Here is a 15,651-nt window from a genome sequence, read left to right on the forward strand (position 1 = left end):
ACTCTTTTTACACTAGTTCCAGGTTTGAATAAACCTTATTATGAGCAAGGGAGACTTTACCAGTCTTTCATACTTCACAAGTGTGGATCCCTCTCCCCAGGGAACTCAAGCCAGAAGTCAGCTTAGACTCTTCTGACTGCCTTTACCTACCTATGATTTAACTGAAGATTACCGAGGCAGAAGTTTCTACAAAGAAAGCAAGATAACATGATGATGTTCTCTGTCTACCAAACTTAAAAATGAAAACAAGATTCCACAAAACAAGGTCAAAATTGTTGTCAGTGTTTACTCTGTACTGATAAAAATTCAATTGTTACCTAAACATACAAAACAAGAGCGCACCAAGTCTGAACAGTAATTGCAAGTCAGAAACTTCATGATTCTATTACAATATGTTATATATTCTACTAACAGACAAAACATTTTCTGTTTGTGGCACAAATGTGACTTCAAGTGTGGCAGCCATACTAACTCAGAAGACTCAAAATGTGATGGGTCACACAACTATCAATTCATCATGATGAAAAGTGACCATTATTTTTTGACAAACTGGCTGCATTTCAATGCTTTGTATGCTGCAAAACTCCTCTCCTAAAAATCCTGGATAGTGCAAGCTAAAAACTGTGTCCAACAGCACTAGACAGTACTCTCTCAAATCTTCACCTTAACTTACGGCTAGTAATAATATATAACAATCAGTGTTTTGCTGAAATAAACTAAGTTTCACTTCAGCTTGAACCCTGCGGCAGTTAAAACCTCACTGATTCATGCAGCCCAACAAAGTCCAGGGGCCAGTCAGAAACAAGGATAAGCCTTACCCCAGTACATAATTTTTATCTCACCAAGCTCTTAAAAAGAAGTACAAATTTAATGCAGTAACAAACAGGAAGGACACAGACATACATCGTAAATGCTCATAACAAAGCAACATGACATTATGTCAGTTAACTCACAAAATGCTCTTTTAGAAGCTTAATCAACAAGGAACCTTGTTTCTCGTAGGGCCACATTTTAGATCTTAAAGCAAGAAATGATAATCAGAAAATTTAATGCTTAACAAAGTTAATCAATCTGATAAACCTATACAGATATACTGCTGAATGCCGTATTTCATAGTGTGCAAATCTTCTACCCTAACTTTTCTTCCCAGAAGTGATGGGAAAATGACAGTTCACAAGGTTTCACAGAGGGAACACTACACAGCGTTTTGGCTTTACTCAGTTTTGAAAAGATCTCATTGTACATGAGGTCTATGTTAGCCGTTAGACAGCATCAGCGTGCACTGTGGAACAAATTACTGATTTCAAAAGTTAACTGGTTCTCCATTAAGTTAAATGCAATTTAAATTAGAGATGGAAAAAATCCTTTTCCACTTATTACTTAAGCTTTCTCCTCTTCATTCCCACCGTTGTCTTTCTCTGTGAACATAGCTAATGGATTTAGAGGCAGGATTTAAAATTGTTAGCCCGCAAAATAAAACACGATGAGCCTAAATCAGACCATTAACAATCCTGGTTTAGATATGGAAGGCTACATGCAACCCTTATGCTATCAGAAAAATACTTCTCTATCTGCAGTCTGTGCAGGTACAAAAATGTTTAACATGACAGAAGCATGCTTCTCCCAACCCTGACAACTCTGATTATATAGATGGTGTAAAAAGCTGGCACATGGATTGTTTTAATTGTGTCTCCTCTAGTTTCACAGTTTGATTGGCAAAAAATTTATGAGGCCTTGCCTTGAAGCTAACAGTTCCTCAAGATTCTGGGTAACTGCCTTAAAACAGGTAGTGTGGTAAATTGCATTTTAATGAGATGTGCTGATAAAAGAATGTATTTTAAAAGCCTCAATGTTGCTGTGAAGGAGGAGGGTCTCTAGGTATTGGGAAGATAAATTTTCTTCTTAAGGTATATGCCGGTTGGGGCATCTGCTTCTTTGTCCCCAAGCGGTCAACACGTCTGCTCACATCTTCATTAACTTCTGTAAGAATCGACAAAATATCTTCACCCCTAAAGCCAAAAGGAGAGCAAAAATTAAAAAATGACATTAACAAGCAGATGACACTCCATTTAACACCTCCTAGATAATCCAGAAGATACAGTACAAACATTTAAAACACAAAAAAGAAAACACATCCTTTTCTCCAAATTTCTCCTTTTTTGTTCTCATTTGAGATATATTAACAACAAAATAACTTTTCTTACTCTGCCTTGCTTGATTCAACCAGTAAAGAAAAATAATGGAATAAAATATTTTTAACTGAATCCACTCAAGAAACAGATGGCTCTGCCTTAAAGAATATCGATGGGAGGTTTTGAGGTTTTTTTACAGTAAACTTCACATTCTCCAGATTATCTCTATGGTACCAGCAGTGTTAATGTAAATTCATCAGCTGCAAGCAAACAAATCATCAGTTTAACTAATTTTGTCCACCACATAACATAGGTTAGTGTTCCTATTTGAATTTGCCTTTGGACAAAAAAATAAAAGGGGGAAGTTCCTCCCATTTTTCATGGAAGAGCTAAGCAAAGTATTTACCTCGGTACCAACAACTGCAGCTTGCTGCACAGGGCCTGAATATACCAAGCACCCTGTTGAATGTGCCGGAAAGAGACATATCCGTCAACTGTGGCCATGCCTAGCAGGAAATCAGCCTCTTCAGGAATACTTTCAAAAGGAGAAACACTCTGTTGCATGGAAGACAAGTCAGGAATTCGTGCATCAGCTTCAACATAGACAGGACACTGTATCTCTTTACCCTGGCAGGCTTGGATAAAGAAGAGTTTGGGCTTTTCAGCCAGCTGTGGGCATTGTTTGGCAGTGAAGTGGGACATAATCGTGCGGATTGATACAAGTTCCTCATCTTTCCCATAGATCGCTCCTGACTCTCCATGAGATAGAATACAACATACAAAACAGTCCCTGTCTTTGTGATCTTGCAAACGCTGCCAAGTTCGCATGAGATCTTTAATCTCCTGAGCCGTCTTATTTGTGTAAGTCTTCACATCCAGACCAAGCCATGTGAATACTTGCTCCAGTTCACCTGCAATTAAAAGAAAGATAAAAGGAAAAATTGAGGCAGTAGAAAACCATTTCATGAAGTCACCATGCAAGCTAATCTGAATCAGGAAAGACCTTACACCCTGATACTTCTGCAGATTCATCCTTATACTAGTTAACTAAAGGTTAACTGGAATAAAAAAAGATGGCATCAGCTCAAACTCAGAGTTCCTGGATTTTTCTAGACAAGTTTCAGAAAATACAATAACATTTTACAATGTATAATGACATGCTAAATGAGATCACAAATGACACCTGAAAATATGAGGAATCCCCCACCCCGAGTTTCAGATTAGAACTTTCAAAACCTTCCTCACATCATTATTTTCCAGTTGCAGTTTTGACTATTAGAGTTTCATACACAAGAGATAAATACAATGAACAGAATAAAATAAGAAGTATGCAGAGTTGCTTGATTACGGAATTTTGCATTATATTATGTAGAATGGTGGTTTAGTTTAGTTTCACTTCTTTATTATAGCTACAGATAAAGGCTAAGTAAAAAGGGATTCTTAAAATGATTCAAGAATGATCCAACTCCATCAGAAACTCAGTGGTTACTCATCCTTTAACCCTTCCCCCCCTAGGATACACAAATGACATAATTGAACACATATCAGGCATTTTACTCTTTAAGAATATTAACTAACTAAAATATAGACATTAAAATATAGAGCAATACCGGACAATCAACTCACATGGGGAAACAGAGAGACTAATCCTCCAAAAATCTCACTTCAGTAACTTACCAGCATCTTTGCAAGAACCCTTCCTCTCCTGAAGAGACCCATCAAAGTTAACATTATTAATTACAAGACAAAATCCTCTGTGTGGTCCATCCATTTTGTAGCTTGTCATCTTCTGTAGAAAGGAGAGAAAAAAGCTTACAGCCTCAATGAATTTATTCAACTTACTCATATTTCCTTAACATGTCTCAAAATTGGGATCCAAAAATTAGAGGCACCTAAGACTGGGTTACTTTTGAAAAGCTGGAACTCAATGGTGCCTCCAAGACATGGGTGAAGCCTCAAGCACACTCTGTCTCCCATGCTATCAAACTGTTTAGGAAAGGTTTAGCAGCTGGATTGGTCATCTCTATGCAAAAGAGAGCAGCCAAACTCTGCAATCTGAATTGGTGATGGGAATAGAAGTCCCCAATTGTTTCCAATGTCACAACAATATTTTAACTTCAGATGGCAGAGGGTTCACAGTGAAACTATAGGATGTTAGACATCCAAGTTGTTTTTTTTGAGACTAGTGATGAATACCTGGAGCAGGTGGTTCATACTGATCCACTGGAAAGGGATGCAAGCAGAACAGAGATCTCAGAAGTGCATAAACCTGTCACACTACCAGTTTTGCTAAGTTTTAAAGTTACCTCCCACTCTTAAAGAATTTTTTAAAAACTGAAAAGTGACCAAAATTTCAAGTACCACCTCTTCAAGTCCAACCTCGGGCTGAAATCAGAAACTCCTACCACTCCAGTTCATTTCTGCTCACTAGAGAGAGCAACAAACACCTGCTTTTGTGTATTTTAGTAGAACAAAATGAAGGCAGCACTCCAAGCTCCTTCAACAGCAGCAAGAAGTACTTTTGCTACAGCAGTCTGAACATCAGGTGATGAAAAGGTATGTTATAGCACATAACTTCAAGAAATTAAATAGCTATAAAAAAATGCAGCAACTTGCTCCCCCAATATCCATGCTCATCAAAAGGAAAAAACCAGAGGGAGAATTCAGTGGTTACACTGCTGTACAAAGTTGAAGAGTGCACATAAGGTTTCTAAGAAGGGATCCACAAAGGGATCTTTTTTCCTGTACCAAGACCTCTGGTTTATTGAGGAAGATTCTTACATGCCTGCAATAGCTTACTAAAAACTCTTGCCTTCTTTTATCCTACTCACAAGGTCTTTGCATGCTACTTCTTATTGCTTTTAATTTCAAGATGCCCTGAACCTTTTTCTAAGCCAGTTCCAGAAAGGGAGAACCGTGGAGCTATGCGTATCTCTGTGTCTTGCACATTCTGCTGCCATCTCCAAAACGCACAGCTTAAGAAAATGCCAAACATGCCTGTATCAGGAAGATAAGCAGGTGCACTGCTGTGTAGATAACATCAAAAGTATTGTGTCTGCTTTGCCTCCACCACACCTTTCAATATTGCTAAGTTGCTGGCCTCCAAGGTTAAAATATTCTCTGAAATGTTCCAGTTGATCAGACAACTCAAAAAATTTCATGAGACACACAGACATCTAACATGTCCTTGCATGATAAATGTCATTACAGGGATGAAGACCTCACACACCCAGGTATTCAAAAAGAAGGAGTTAAGAGATTGTCTCAAACCTTCGATTCATTTTCTACATTGCTGAATTCTCCGGGCAGCTCCAGGTTCATTTCAGAGAAGCCTTGTGTGAGATTAGCTGCTTTGTTATCTAGGAAAAAAACCCCAGCATAGATATTTATGAAGAGAAATCCAATATTGGTGGATGTAGCAAAAAAAAGATTAGCTACAATACAGCACTTTCTGTATTTGAAATACTGTTTCATTGAAAGGAGTAATTCCTCCGTATGAGATAGCATCATCATGTTCAAAGGATCTATTCTGAACATGTCTCCAGTTATTTTTTTATATATATTTTTGTCATAAAGGCAAGGTTTCTATTTGTATTGGTATTGTGGAACAAAGATATTCATGGTACGAGGATAGATTTTACCTGAAACATTCAAATGAATTTTTCATTTGGAAACCAGCTTAGAAATAAACTATATTGTAAGACGGATCTGCAATGTTACTACTGAAGCTCCCATTACAGTTTTTTTTTTTTTATGTTCCTGAATCACTGATAATAACTCTCAGATCTGCTTTCAGAGCAAGACTGCATTGACAGAGCTCGAAAGTGGAAAAGAGCTGACAGATGTTGTACTGCTATACTTTGCAACTGGTCCATTTGACATGGAGTCACAAAGATGGATGCAAACTACCCACCGTTATTTGTACAGAATCTTTTCAGAGATCTGATCCAAAATGTAACTTTATTTATTGCTGCTTTATTTACTTCTCCTTCTGAATGCCCTACAACGCTTGTCTCCTTTTGTACAAATCAAACACTATTCAATGCATTCAAAACATCCATCTGTACCATGCAACGCTCCCAGGCTCTTCAACATAACACTCTGTACAGCAAAAGAAGTCAGAGGTAAAATCCTGCACCCAAAAAATTAACATCTCAGTTTTATAAGCAGTCATAGTGACCCATTCTCTTGTCCTCCCTGGGATATTTAAACTGACAAGTTGTTTTTCATTTTCAGGAAAAAAATCATCTTTTTGCTTCTAATCAGACCAGCCCTTATTTCACTTCCCAGAAAGCACATTAGTTAGTTTCTAGTAAATGACTAACAAAAGTATACAAGATTTGCCGATTTTCTCTTGCCTCTTTTATATAAGAACAGAAATCCTTCAAATCTACTTGTGCAGAAAGCAAAAGACCCTTCTAAGAAGACAGCAATGTAAGTGTGTCGCATTAAACCAAATGCTAGAAATTTCCCAGAGAAAGTAAAGGAATGCAACATTAAACATAAAGGTAATAAAAACAAAACATATTTTCAGAAATTCTTACCATTGATATTAGAACCAACAGATTTGATCGAGGTCTCCTATTTTTTGAGTGGGAGGAATACCATATTAAAAATCATTATTATATATAATAAGTCTTCATAGTGATTTTAGCAAAATAGGCTTAATACAAAGACCTTTAAGTAGTGAGTAGGAAAAATACGGAATTCCTAAGAGCAGCAAAGCATTTAATAATGAAATTACAAAAGACTTCCCCACTCACAGCAAATCTCACAGAGCCGAAAACAACTATATTTTCTCTTAAGGATAAAGGGAAACAGCAAAGAATTTTCTTTCACTTCCAAATGATCCTCTTACTATAGGAGTAGGCAGTCACTATAAACAAAATAAAGGTCCCAACACAATCCCATATCAATTGTCTTGGATAGTCAGTTTTTTGAGTATAAATCATTATAACTAGTGATTCTAGTCCTGCCTAAGAGACATCTTCCAGCAGTAAGTGTCAATGGTTTATTATACAGCATGGAAAAAGTGTATAGCCTCTCATCATTTTAAAGAAAAATCAAACATGATCATCAGCATTATGAAAACAGTCTCTTAGTCTTTTTTTAAAATTCTTTTAAATCTATCTTTTCTTAATAAAACTACATTCATTTTCTTACTGTGCCAAGTACCATGCATGAAGGCTTCCCCAAACCCTCTACACATGTAGAGCAAATATAGCTCAAAGCAGCAGTAATGCAAACCCTTCTGATACTAAATAGCTCATTTTCCTCAGCTCTTGTCTACTAGAACTTCACTTCTGGGAAATATCCTTAGAAAGATCACTGGTTTTCCTCATTCAGAACTGGGTTAAAACTCCCTCCCTTCCCCTACTCTTCCCCAGAAAAGAGATCAGTTACAGCCCTGGTTAAGTTTCCCAATCTGATTCATGATGCAGCTGCAGGAGGGGTTTAACTGATCAAGGACTGGTACATTGAGAAAATGGGACCACTTCCTTTAGCAGCAGCAGCAGCAGTTTGAACTTATCATCGAAGTACGGTGTTAGCCTTTAGAGACACAGTGTTGATCAGCCTAAACTTTAAAAATCAGCACCAACTGACTGACCCATTCTCTAGAAGGCACCTGTCTAGCTTTTTCTCTCACTTATCTCTCTTACTAACATTAATTTCCCCCCCAATTGCACATGACCAATAGTAGAATTTTTGACTTTCACTATTTGATACTATATGCAGCTGTATTTTTTACATGCTGACCACATATGCTTGTTCCCTTCCTAAACCTAGTAAGAAGATTTAGCAAAAAATCTCACAGCCAGTATGGTTTCAAACTAAAGGCAAGAAAAAAACCCAACCCCCCAAACCACTAAAACCCAAGTTGGCAGCATGTACTCCAGTGTACCTGTGGGGAAGTGAATACTCTGATGTTTCCAGTGTGAGACAGTGAAGATTCCTTGACTGGCAGAGTGTTCTCCTGCTGAGGCAGAGACACTAAGAGCAGAAAGAGACAAAATGAGAGAAGCCAAGTGCCTTTTAGTTAAACCAGTATGAATCTGCATATTGGGCAAATGCGGATCTATACCTACTGAGAGATATATTAAAATAGAAAGCAACTTTGAAACACACTCAGAAAGCATGGGGGAATGGAACTCATGAAACGCTGAGTGCCCTTGCACCTACTGGGGAGACGTAGCTTTGTACTTCTCAGAATTTGTTTCCCAGTACTTAAATAAATGGAAACAGAACTTTTTCCCCAGTATGCTTATAGTCACTCCACAGGACGTTAAATGAAGGAATATTACAAACTGCAGTATAACCCCTGATAACATGAATCACACATTTAATAACAAAGCCTACCACATATCAGACACACACGCACACAGTTTGCCTCACCAGCTTATTAGCAGGCGACTGCCTTGTTGTAATGTACATTCATAAATCACAAAATGCCTTTTACAGGGCAGTGATCATCATCTCAATACTATTCATGGGGAAATGGAAAAGTGCAACATAACTATAAATAGATTTTCAGTTTTGCAGCCTGTTCTGTATGTGATGGACTGCTCTGTGTGGCCTCAGATATTCCAGCATATCCCTACTGGACTTCAGCTAGGAAGTTATGCAAGCTAGGGACTGTTATGACAAATTTGTGTGTGAAGGTAAGCGATCCCACTCTAGCTCCTGTTCCAGCAATGCACACATAGGACCTTGAGGTTCACCTGCCCAGACCCTTCTAGTGCTTCCTGTATTTTAGCAAACCTACTCCCCAACTCTGAATTTCTCACCTTTTGCCCTTTTGTAGCAGTTTACTGTTTCCAGGAGATCAGGTGAAACACTCATACAGATATCCTCCAGCATCTCTACGTTGTTTTCAGTTAAAAGGCCCTGTTTTTCCAATAAAATCAGCAACTCCAGAGCAGACTGACAGCCAAAAGGAGAGAGTAGAATAGAGTTATTGTTCCTTAGAACTCAAAGCCTGCCTCAGCCCTGTCTGCTTCAATCACATTATTATCTGCTTTGCTTCCTACCAACAAGGTCCAAACTGTCAATTTTACATCACTGTGGGAGATGGAAATGTTTCTCCATGAAAAGCTACTGTTTGCTTTATTATTTGGTAAGGGCTTGTTTAAGCAGATTCACCCAAACCATATTAATGACTTTTGGCTTCGAGAAGGCTTTATTGCTGTGAAATGGTACCAATGACATATGGACATGAATCTCCTTTGCACATGGCTCAAGCAGGGTGAAGATTTGATTTGTCACCCTTTTATGATCTAATGCAAGACTGTGGACTGTCAGTGATTGACCTTGGCACAAAGCACCAAATTCCCGACTTACCTGTCAACAGCTTCCTCCTTGCTAACCCTATAAATACTGACCAGTCTAGTTACAGATTATGCCCTATTCTGCCAAATACTTCTCTCTTCATGCTTTTCCTTGTATTTCCCCGCCTTCTTCTTCCCTTCCCACCACATACACATTTGTCTCTCTCCTCACATACAAGAGTTACCCGTCGCTTTGGAAGACAGTTTTGCAGGAGGAATATGATATCCTTCAACATCTCATTGGTAATGTTCTCTGACAGTTCATACAGCATCTGCCTGTAACAGAGATCCAGTGAGATAAAAGCAGAACAGAAGACAGAGTAGAAACTAAAAGCAATCTGAGAATTTAAAAATGGAAACGGAAACAGTATGGCATAGATGGCAGTAATGGAGATAACAGAATCCCACTGCAAGCTTACCTGTATGGAGACACTCTTCCCTTCTCATGCAGACATTCTTGCACTTTCTCCTTGGTATAACCAAGTTTCTTGAGCAAGGAGTGACATTTAATTCTGTATAAGAGTTCAGCTAGTAGGAAAGTATCTTCCTCATTCAGATATTCTTCAGCCATGAGAAGCTGAAAGATATCCACTCCTGACTTCACACTTTCTAGTTTTTTGAAGGGGAGCAAGTCAGTACAGAGAAATTTTAAAGCTGCTACATCTTCAGCCACCAGATTTTCATCAATGAGCAGAAGCTGCTGACGGAACTTCATGCTGACATCATCCTCCATGTTGCTGGAACCAACAGTCTCTCTGCCTGAAAGCAGAAAGCAAATACTAGTAACACTTGAATCTGCAATACAACAATCCTTGTAATAAGATCTCATCCAACAGCTGTTTGGAAGCCCTGAATTCTCTGCAGAAGAGGAGTTTCCTTTTAAATCAATTTGAAACTTACTTCCTTCTCCAAGTACAAGACTACAACAAAGACCACATTTGGCAGAAGCTCTGAACAACCCAGTCTAAATTTGAAGTTAGCGCTGCTCTGAGGAGAAAACTGGACTAGATGACTGCAAGAGGTCCCTAAGTTCTTCTATTTCTTTCAAACATCTTCCACGTTCAGATCTTCACTTCTCTCCACTGTAGGTGGGAGGAGTCCCTGCAGTAACCTATTACAACTCTCAGTGAAGACAGCACAGTGATTCACACATATTCCTTGATCTGCAGTCCAAAGGCTCGTTCTTCTCTGGGTGTAGCAAGGAGGTGTTCCTCTGTTACAAGCTTGACACTCAAGCTGAAACTGTGGAACACCCATTCACTCCCAGTCATATCTTGCTACCAGACTGTGTTTTACATTTGGCATAGGAAAACCTCCCTTGTAAGTAAATGTCAACTAAAATGTAACAGCGCTCAGTCTAAATAGGCTCTGCACAAGCAACTCGATCTTACTGAAGTTTAACAGAGACTAATCACCCTTCCACTACACCAACTTCTTCCATGTAGCCTAGGCAGTTCTTTTCTGCCTGTGGAAGGTTATATAGGTAAAAAGGTGCTTCAGTGCCTTCTACCCATATGGGCAGATAGGTCTTTAATCTTTTATTTAGAGCAGCTGGAAGCAGCAAAGCTTTCTACATGAGGGAGCACAAGAAAAAAATCAGGTAAGTGGAGTAGGGACAGAACCTCTGAATCAGAAGTCTTTGAAGCATCTGGCAAGACAGCTCAGCAAATAAACCACAGAGGGTATCATAGCACGTGGGGGCAGAGAAGAGACTGTTGCATTTTTGCATTCAGAGGCAGATAGAAAATATAATCCCCAAGTCCAGATGCCAAGGTAGGAAACGAGGTTTGACAGAACCCAGGAAACCTGACTCGTGTCCTGTCCCTAAGTCACAAGTCAGAGCCTGTGCAGAAAAAAAGGTCAGACTTTTTCCTGTATTCAAACTTACCCTCCCATAGCTCAATAATTGTTCTTCACATTCCTTCTCTCCTCATATGAAATCCCATGTGTTGTGACACTCTCTTCACTTAAACTGCTATCAAAAAAGTTCAGATCTCAGCCTGTTATCTACATACAGAAATTATATCACTTTACAGTAAACCAGACTTTAAATTCAGTTAGCTAAAAGCTACCTTAAAACCCTATCTAGATGCTTTAATCAACTAAATTTAGCAGAATAACTTAGGTTAAACAGATTCCTGCCTAAACGAACACGTCTATATAATCCAGATTCAAACTGAATTATGACAATTCAAAATTTAGAGCCAATGATTTCAACTAAATGAGTTAAAAAATAATCACTTTAGGAGAACAGAGGCAAGTTGTGTGTACACAGGTGTACATAGTCATTTCATCAACAAATCAAACTGAAGCAAGATCCAGCACAAATTCCTTCATCTACCTTTAAAATAGTTTTCAAGTCTGTGTTGCTGCCATTCTTGAAAAGCTTTGTTCACTCCAAACATTTCCTGCTTGAGTTTGGAATACCCTCAAGACCTCTCAAGGTGCGCTGCATTTACTAGCTGTCTGTAACCTCTCTTCCCCCACTCTGTACTGAGGGCAGGCTGGGCTGGCCCTCTCTCCCAGCACTACCATGGAGGGAAATACCACCAGCTCACTGCCTGCTCATCCACTGCTCATCTTACTGCTACGGTGTTTTTAGAACCCTCTACCACTTCATGCATTTTACAGGCCATTTATAAAACATCATGGTAAAAACCAGAGTCCTAAAGCAAAGAAGGAAAACAAGCAAACAATCCCTATTCCAGTAAAACAAGATCATGCTAAACACCCAGCACTAACACACATGGAGCCCAAGACCTACCCAGGTCTACCCCAGACCTACCCCAGGTTTGCTGCAGCTCACCCTTACAGCCAGAGCTAGCACGACAATAGCAGGCAGAACATCGACACACAGAAAGGTGATGGATCAGCGCCTCTAATTTATGTTTTGCAATATATCCTTAGAGAAGGAAAATCACATAAAATAAGCAAAGAAGATTACCAAATTACAATTTTTCCTTTAAAGTTTTATTGACTGAGGCACTGCCAGACGAAAAGATTTACGAATACTGTAAATTACGAATACTGTAAAACCACAAGGGAATGCCGACGCTCAGCCCGCAGCCCCACAAGCAATGGGAGTATTCAAGCCCGGCCCCGCGGGCAGCCTAGAGGGAGCTGCACAATACCGGAAAGAAGAAGCTGAATTTAGGCTCCGCACTCGGGAGCCGAAGCCTTCCTTCGTTCCCCGTCCGGTTCAGTCCCCCCTTTCTTACCTCTTACATGAATTCCAACCCCGTCCCCACTCCCGGCAGCTACTCTGGGGGCGGCGCTCAGCGCTTCCCGGTTTATTTCCCGGCCAGCCGCGAGCCGGCGGTGCGTGCCTCAGTGCTGAGTCACGATCCCGGGCCTCCCCGCGGTGGCGCGCGGAGCCTTGCGCCCTGCCGAAGCCGGCAACGGCCGTGCTGCCAGCCCGAGGCCGTGCAGGAAGGCGGCGGCATGCCCAGTACCAGCGGCGGAAAGTGGGACCAAGTCGATTTGGCGGAAGGAGCTGGGGGCACGTGTCATCACCCGACTGTTCTGAGGGGTTATGCCTTGGTCAAGGTTCAGGCTGCCGCCGAGACAGATCCGGGTTATCGCCCAATAACCTCGGCCCCCGTACCCGCACTCCTCAGCTGCCTCACTGCCGCCCAGCTCTCTGGCGTGGTGTCTGTGCACTACCGAACCAGTGCCCACAAAACGATGTTTGAGATAAGGAGATGAAAGTGTCCACTGGGCCCCTGGAGAAAGAGAAGTAATCCAATCAAACATGATTGCCAACTTATACACGATTTATTCAGCATCTATATATTCATGAATAGAGACTATGCAAGATCTAACTCTGTTTCGATGCTCATGGATAAAAGTATAAAAATACTTTATTGTATAGCTAGTTCTATACTAAGCTCAGCTTTTAGAGGAAAGGTTGCTCCACCTCCGTGCAATTACTTTACTTGCAGCTATGATCCGAAATCAAACCACAGACCGACAGCTTTTTTGCAAAATTCACTACAAGGTGCTTTTTCACAATTGGGCACCCTCTGTACTGTGTACTTGTGATTTGTATCAGCAACGTTCGCATGTTTCTGCCAAAAGAGAAGGTGGAGCGGGTCTGCAGAGCGCGACACTGCTGCCAGTGGGCGGTTGGGCTCCCACGAAGCGCAGCGGCACCCTGCAGGGATCGGCCGAGCACCGGGGATCGGTCTTCCCCTCCGGTTGAGCCCGGGTCGGGGCCCTCCCCAGGGCTTGTGAACCTCCTGCCCATCCCCGCGGCTGAGGAACTTCGCTAGATCGTCAGAAAAAAGCAACCCACAACGCTTCCAGGACGAAATACAAGTGACCAGTAACTCTTTTCACCTTTGTTGTCAAGCCATTTTAAAGAAGGCTACATTGCAAAAAAGCCCCAAACATTTTTGGCAGATTTTCTTTTACTGACAAGAAGCGTGACAGCCGTGCTTGTGGGAGAGAGTCTTCAATGCCGTTTTCATGCGGGTCTGTCCCCTCCACACCGTTGCTGCAGTAAGGGGAGGAGGAGGAAGGTGAGCAGGCCCTGCCCAGTGCAGGCTCCCGAGGGCTTTCAGCATCTCTGGTGACACCTGTATCCCTCCACACCTTTGGGACAATCGAGTCAGAACGGGAAGAGTCTCCTTGCTCATGCCAAAGAACTGCTGTCCAACACACAAACAATGGCTAAGTTACCAGTTGAAACTAAAAGGCTCTCTGTCCTTTATTCAGTCAGCTCATTTTTATAGAGCTGTAGAACTTCATAGCCAAATTTGACAAGCTGTGAAGGTCTCCAAGATGAGTCAACCAAGAATTTCAAGAGTTATTCTGTGGTCTGGAGGGAGACAGGGACAATCAGTCTGACTGCGTGCAGAAATTTTGTTCAGAAAATCAGCTTGAAACCCAGCATTCATAATTTAGTAGTAATAGTAATTTAGTAGTAATAGTAATTTAGTAGTAATAGTAATTTAGTAGTAACAGCACCAATTTTGCGAAATCATGATGCTATTTTAGTAATGGCACTGATTCAGATCACATTTCTTATATTTCTACAAATTAAACACTGAAAATACACTCTCAGAGTAACACAAATTTGAAAATATGGCATGTACAGAAAGGTACAATCCACAAAAACAGAATTCCTAAAAGACTTGCAATGTCTTATTGATTCTAATACAGAAGCTAAAAAAAGACATTCTCTGAAACAGTCACAGAAAAGCTGTCAAATAATTCAGTACAGGAGATATAGTTTAAATGGAACATAGTCAGACACACAGCAGATCACCCACCCAGAAGGCAGCTGCTTCTCAGCAACATCATCCTGCATGTCAGAAATTTAAAACTCTCGGTATCAGAAAATAATTCTCAGAAACTGTCATAAAAGCTTCTCTGATTCAGGTATCTGTAAAAGGAGTCACTGTTACTTCTTATGCAGAGCTGAAAGGGGAAATCAGACATACGACATGCTCTACCTAAAACTGTTAGCACCATAACCTCCTCTTGAACATAACTTCTTTTCTGGATAATGAGTTGGCAACCATTGTAAGACACAAGTATGTAACAGTACAAAGTAAACTGGATTTATGGCTCAGTCACGTCGATGTAGGTGGCTGAAAAAAATCATGCAACTTAAGGCTGGTCCAAAACACCACACAAATCTCCTGCCTCATGGTTACAACTTGTGAGCTACTGAAAGGCATAATCTATATTCTGCCAATTCTCTTTTCCGTCTTCCACATATATAGCACATACAGAAGTACAACAAATGTCTATTTCAGTTATCAGAAAGCAAAACTGAAATTCAGTGTCACGGAGCAGTGAGTCTGATAGCCTTATTCCAAGCACTGACAATGCAGGAGCAGAGACCGAGTGGCTTGTTTTATCTTGTTCAACAGGAGGTTCTGAAAACTAGACATTTTGGCAGTCAGTGAACATGAAATTTCACCAGCATGTCACTTTTTATGTTCCTGCGCTAACACGCTAAACTCATGATGGATCCAGAATTAATTAATTATTTCCCCCCTTTTCTTTTGGCTACTGAATGGAAGTCTGATGTCATTCAACCACTCTATCTGCAATAAATGCACAACTTGATGCAACCCAGGCCAAGCATCCAGTCACTTTACAGACTCAAATTTTAGATGCACAGTACAGCAAGAACAGACAGTACCTATCACATGTACAGAGGGACACAAAAAGCTATGGAAGAA

The 15,651-nt window shown here is 40.5% G+C and overlaps 1 protein-coding gene across 2 annotated transcripts; it reads right to left on the bottom strand.

Annotated features, from left to right (window-relative positions):
• Positions 1-266: 266 nt before the first annotated feature.
• Positions 267-12,687, bottom strand: CASP10 (caspase 10). Of its 2 annotated transcripts, none has more exons than XM_059820785.1 (10): positions 12,676-12,687; positions 9,877-10,216; positions 9,643-9,733; positions 8,918-9,053; positions 8,035-8,123; positions 6,677-6,713; positions 5,403-5,491; positions 3,810-3,921; positions 2,539-3,043; positions 267-2,009 (listed from the first exon to the last, which is right to left on the bottom strand). In XM_059820785.1, the coding sequence occupies exons 2-10, from the start codon at positions 10,188-10,190 to the stop codon at positions 1,847-1,849; spliced, it is 1,536 nt and encodes a 511-aa protein (XP_059676768.1). In that variant the 5' UTR covers positions 10,191-10,216; positions 12,676-12,687; the 3' UTR covers positions 267-1,846. The 2 variants fall into 2 exon arrangements, with proteins under 2 accessions (XP_059676768.1, XP_009807895.1); XM_009809593.2 differs by having other exon boundaries at positions 9,634-9,733.
• Positions 12,688-15,651: the final 2,964 nt, after the last annotated feature.

The sequence above is a fragment of the Gavia stellata genome, chromosome 8 (genome assembly GCF_030936135.1).
Source record: "Gavia stellata isolate bGavSte3 chromosome 8, bGavSte3.hap2, whole genome shotgun sequence".
Classification (NCBI taxonomy): Eukaryota; Metazoa; Chordata; class Aves; order Gaviiformes; family Gaviidae; genus Gavia; species Gavia stellata.

Bases quoted from the DNA above. Each gene is read 5' to 3' on its own strand.
- CASP10 (XM_009809593.2), bottom strand. From the start codon at position 10,190: ATGGAGGATGATGTCAGCATGAAGTTCCGTCAGCAGCTTCTGCTCATT. The intron at 8,124-8,917 runs GTGAGAAATTCA...TTCTGCTCTTAG, and splicing joins CTGCTACAAAAGGGCAAAAG to TGTCTCTGCCTCAGCAGGAG. The intron at 5,492-6,676 runs GTAAGAATTTCT...TTTTTTTCCTAG, and splicing joins TGTTGGTTCTAATATCAATG to ATAACAAAGCAGCTAATCTC.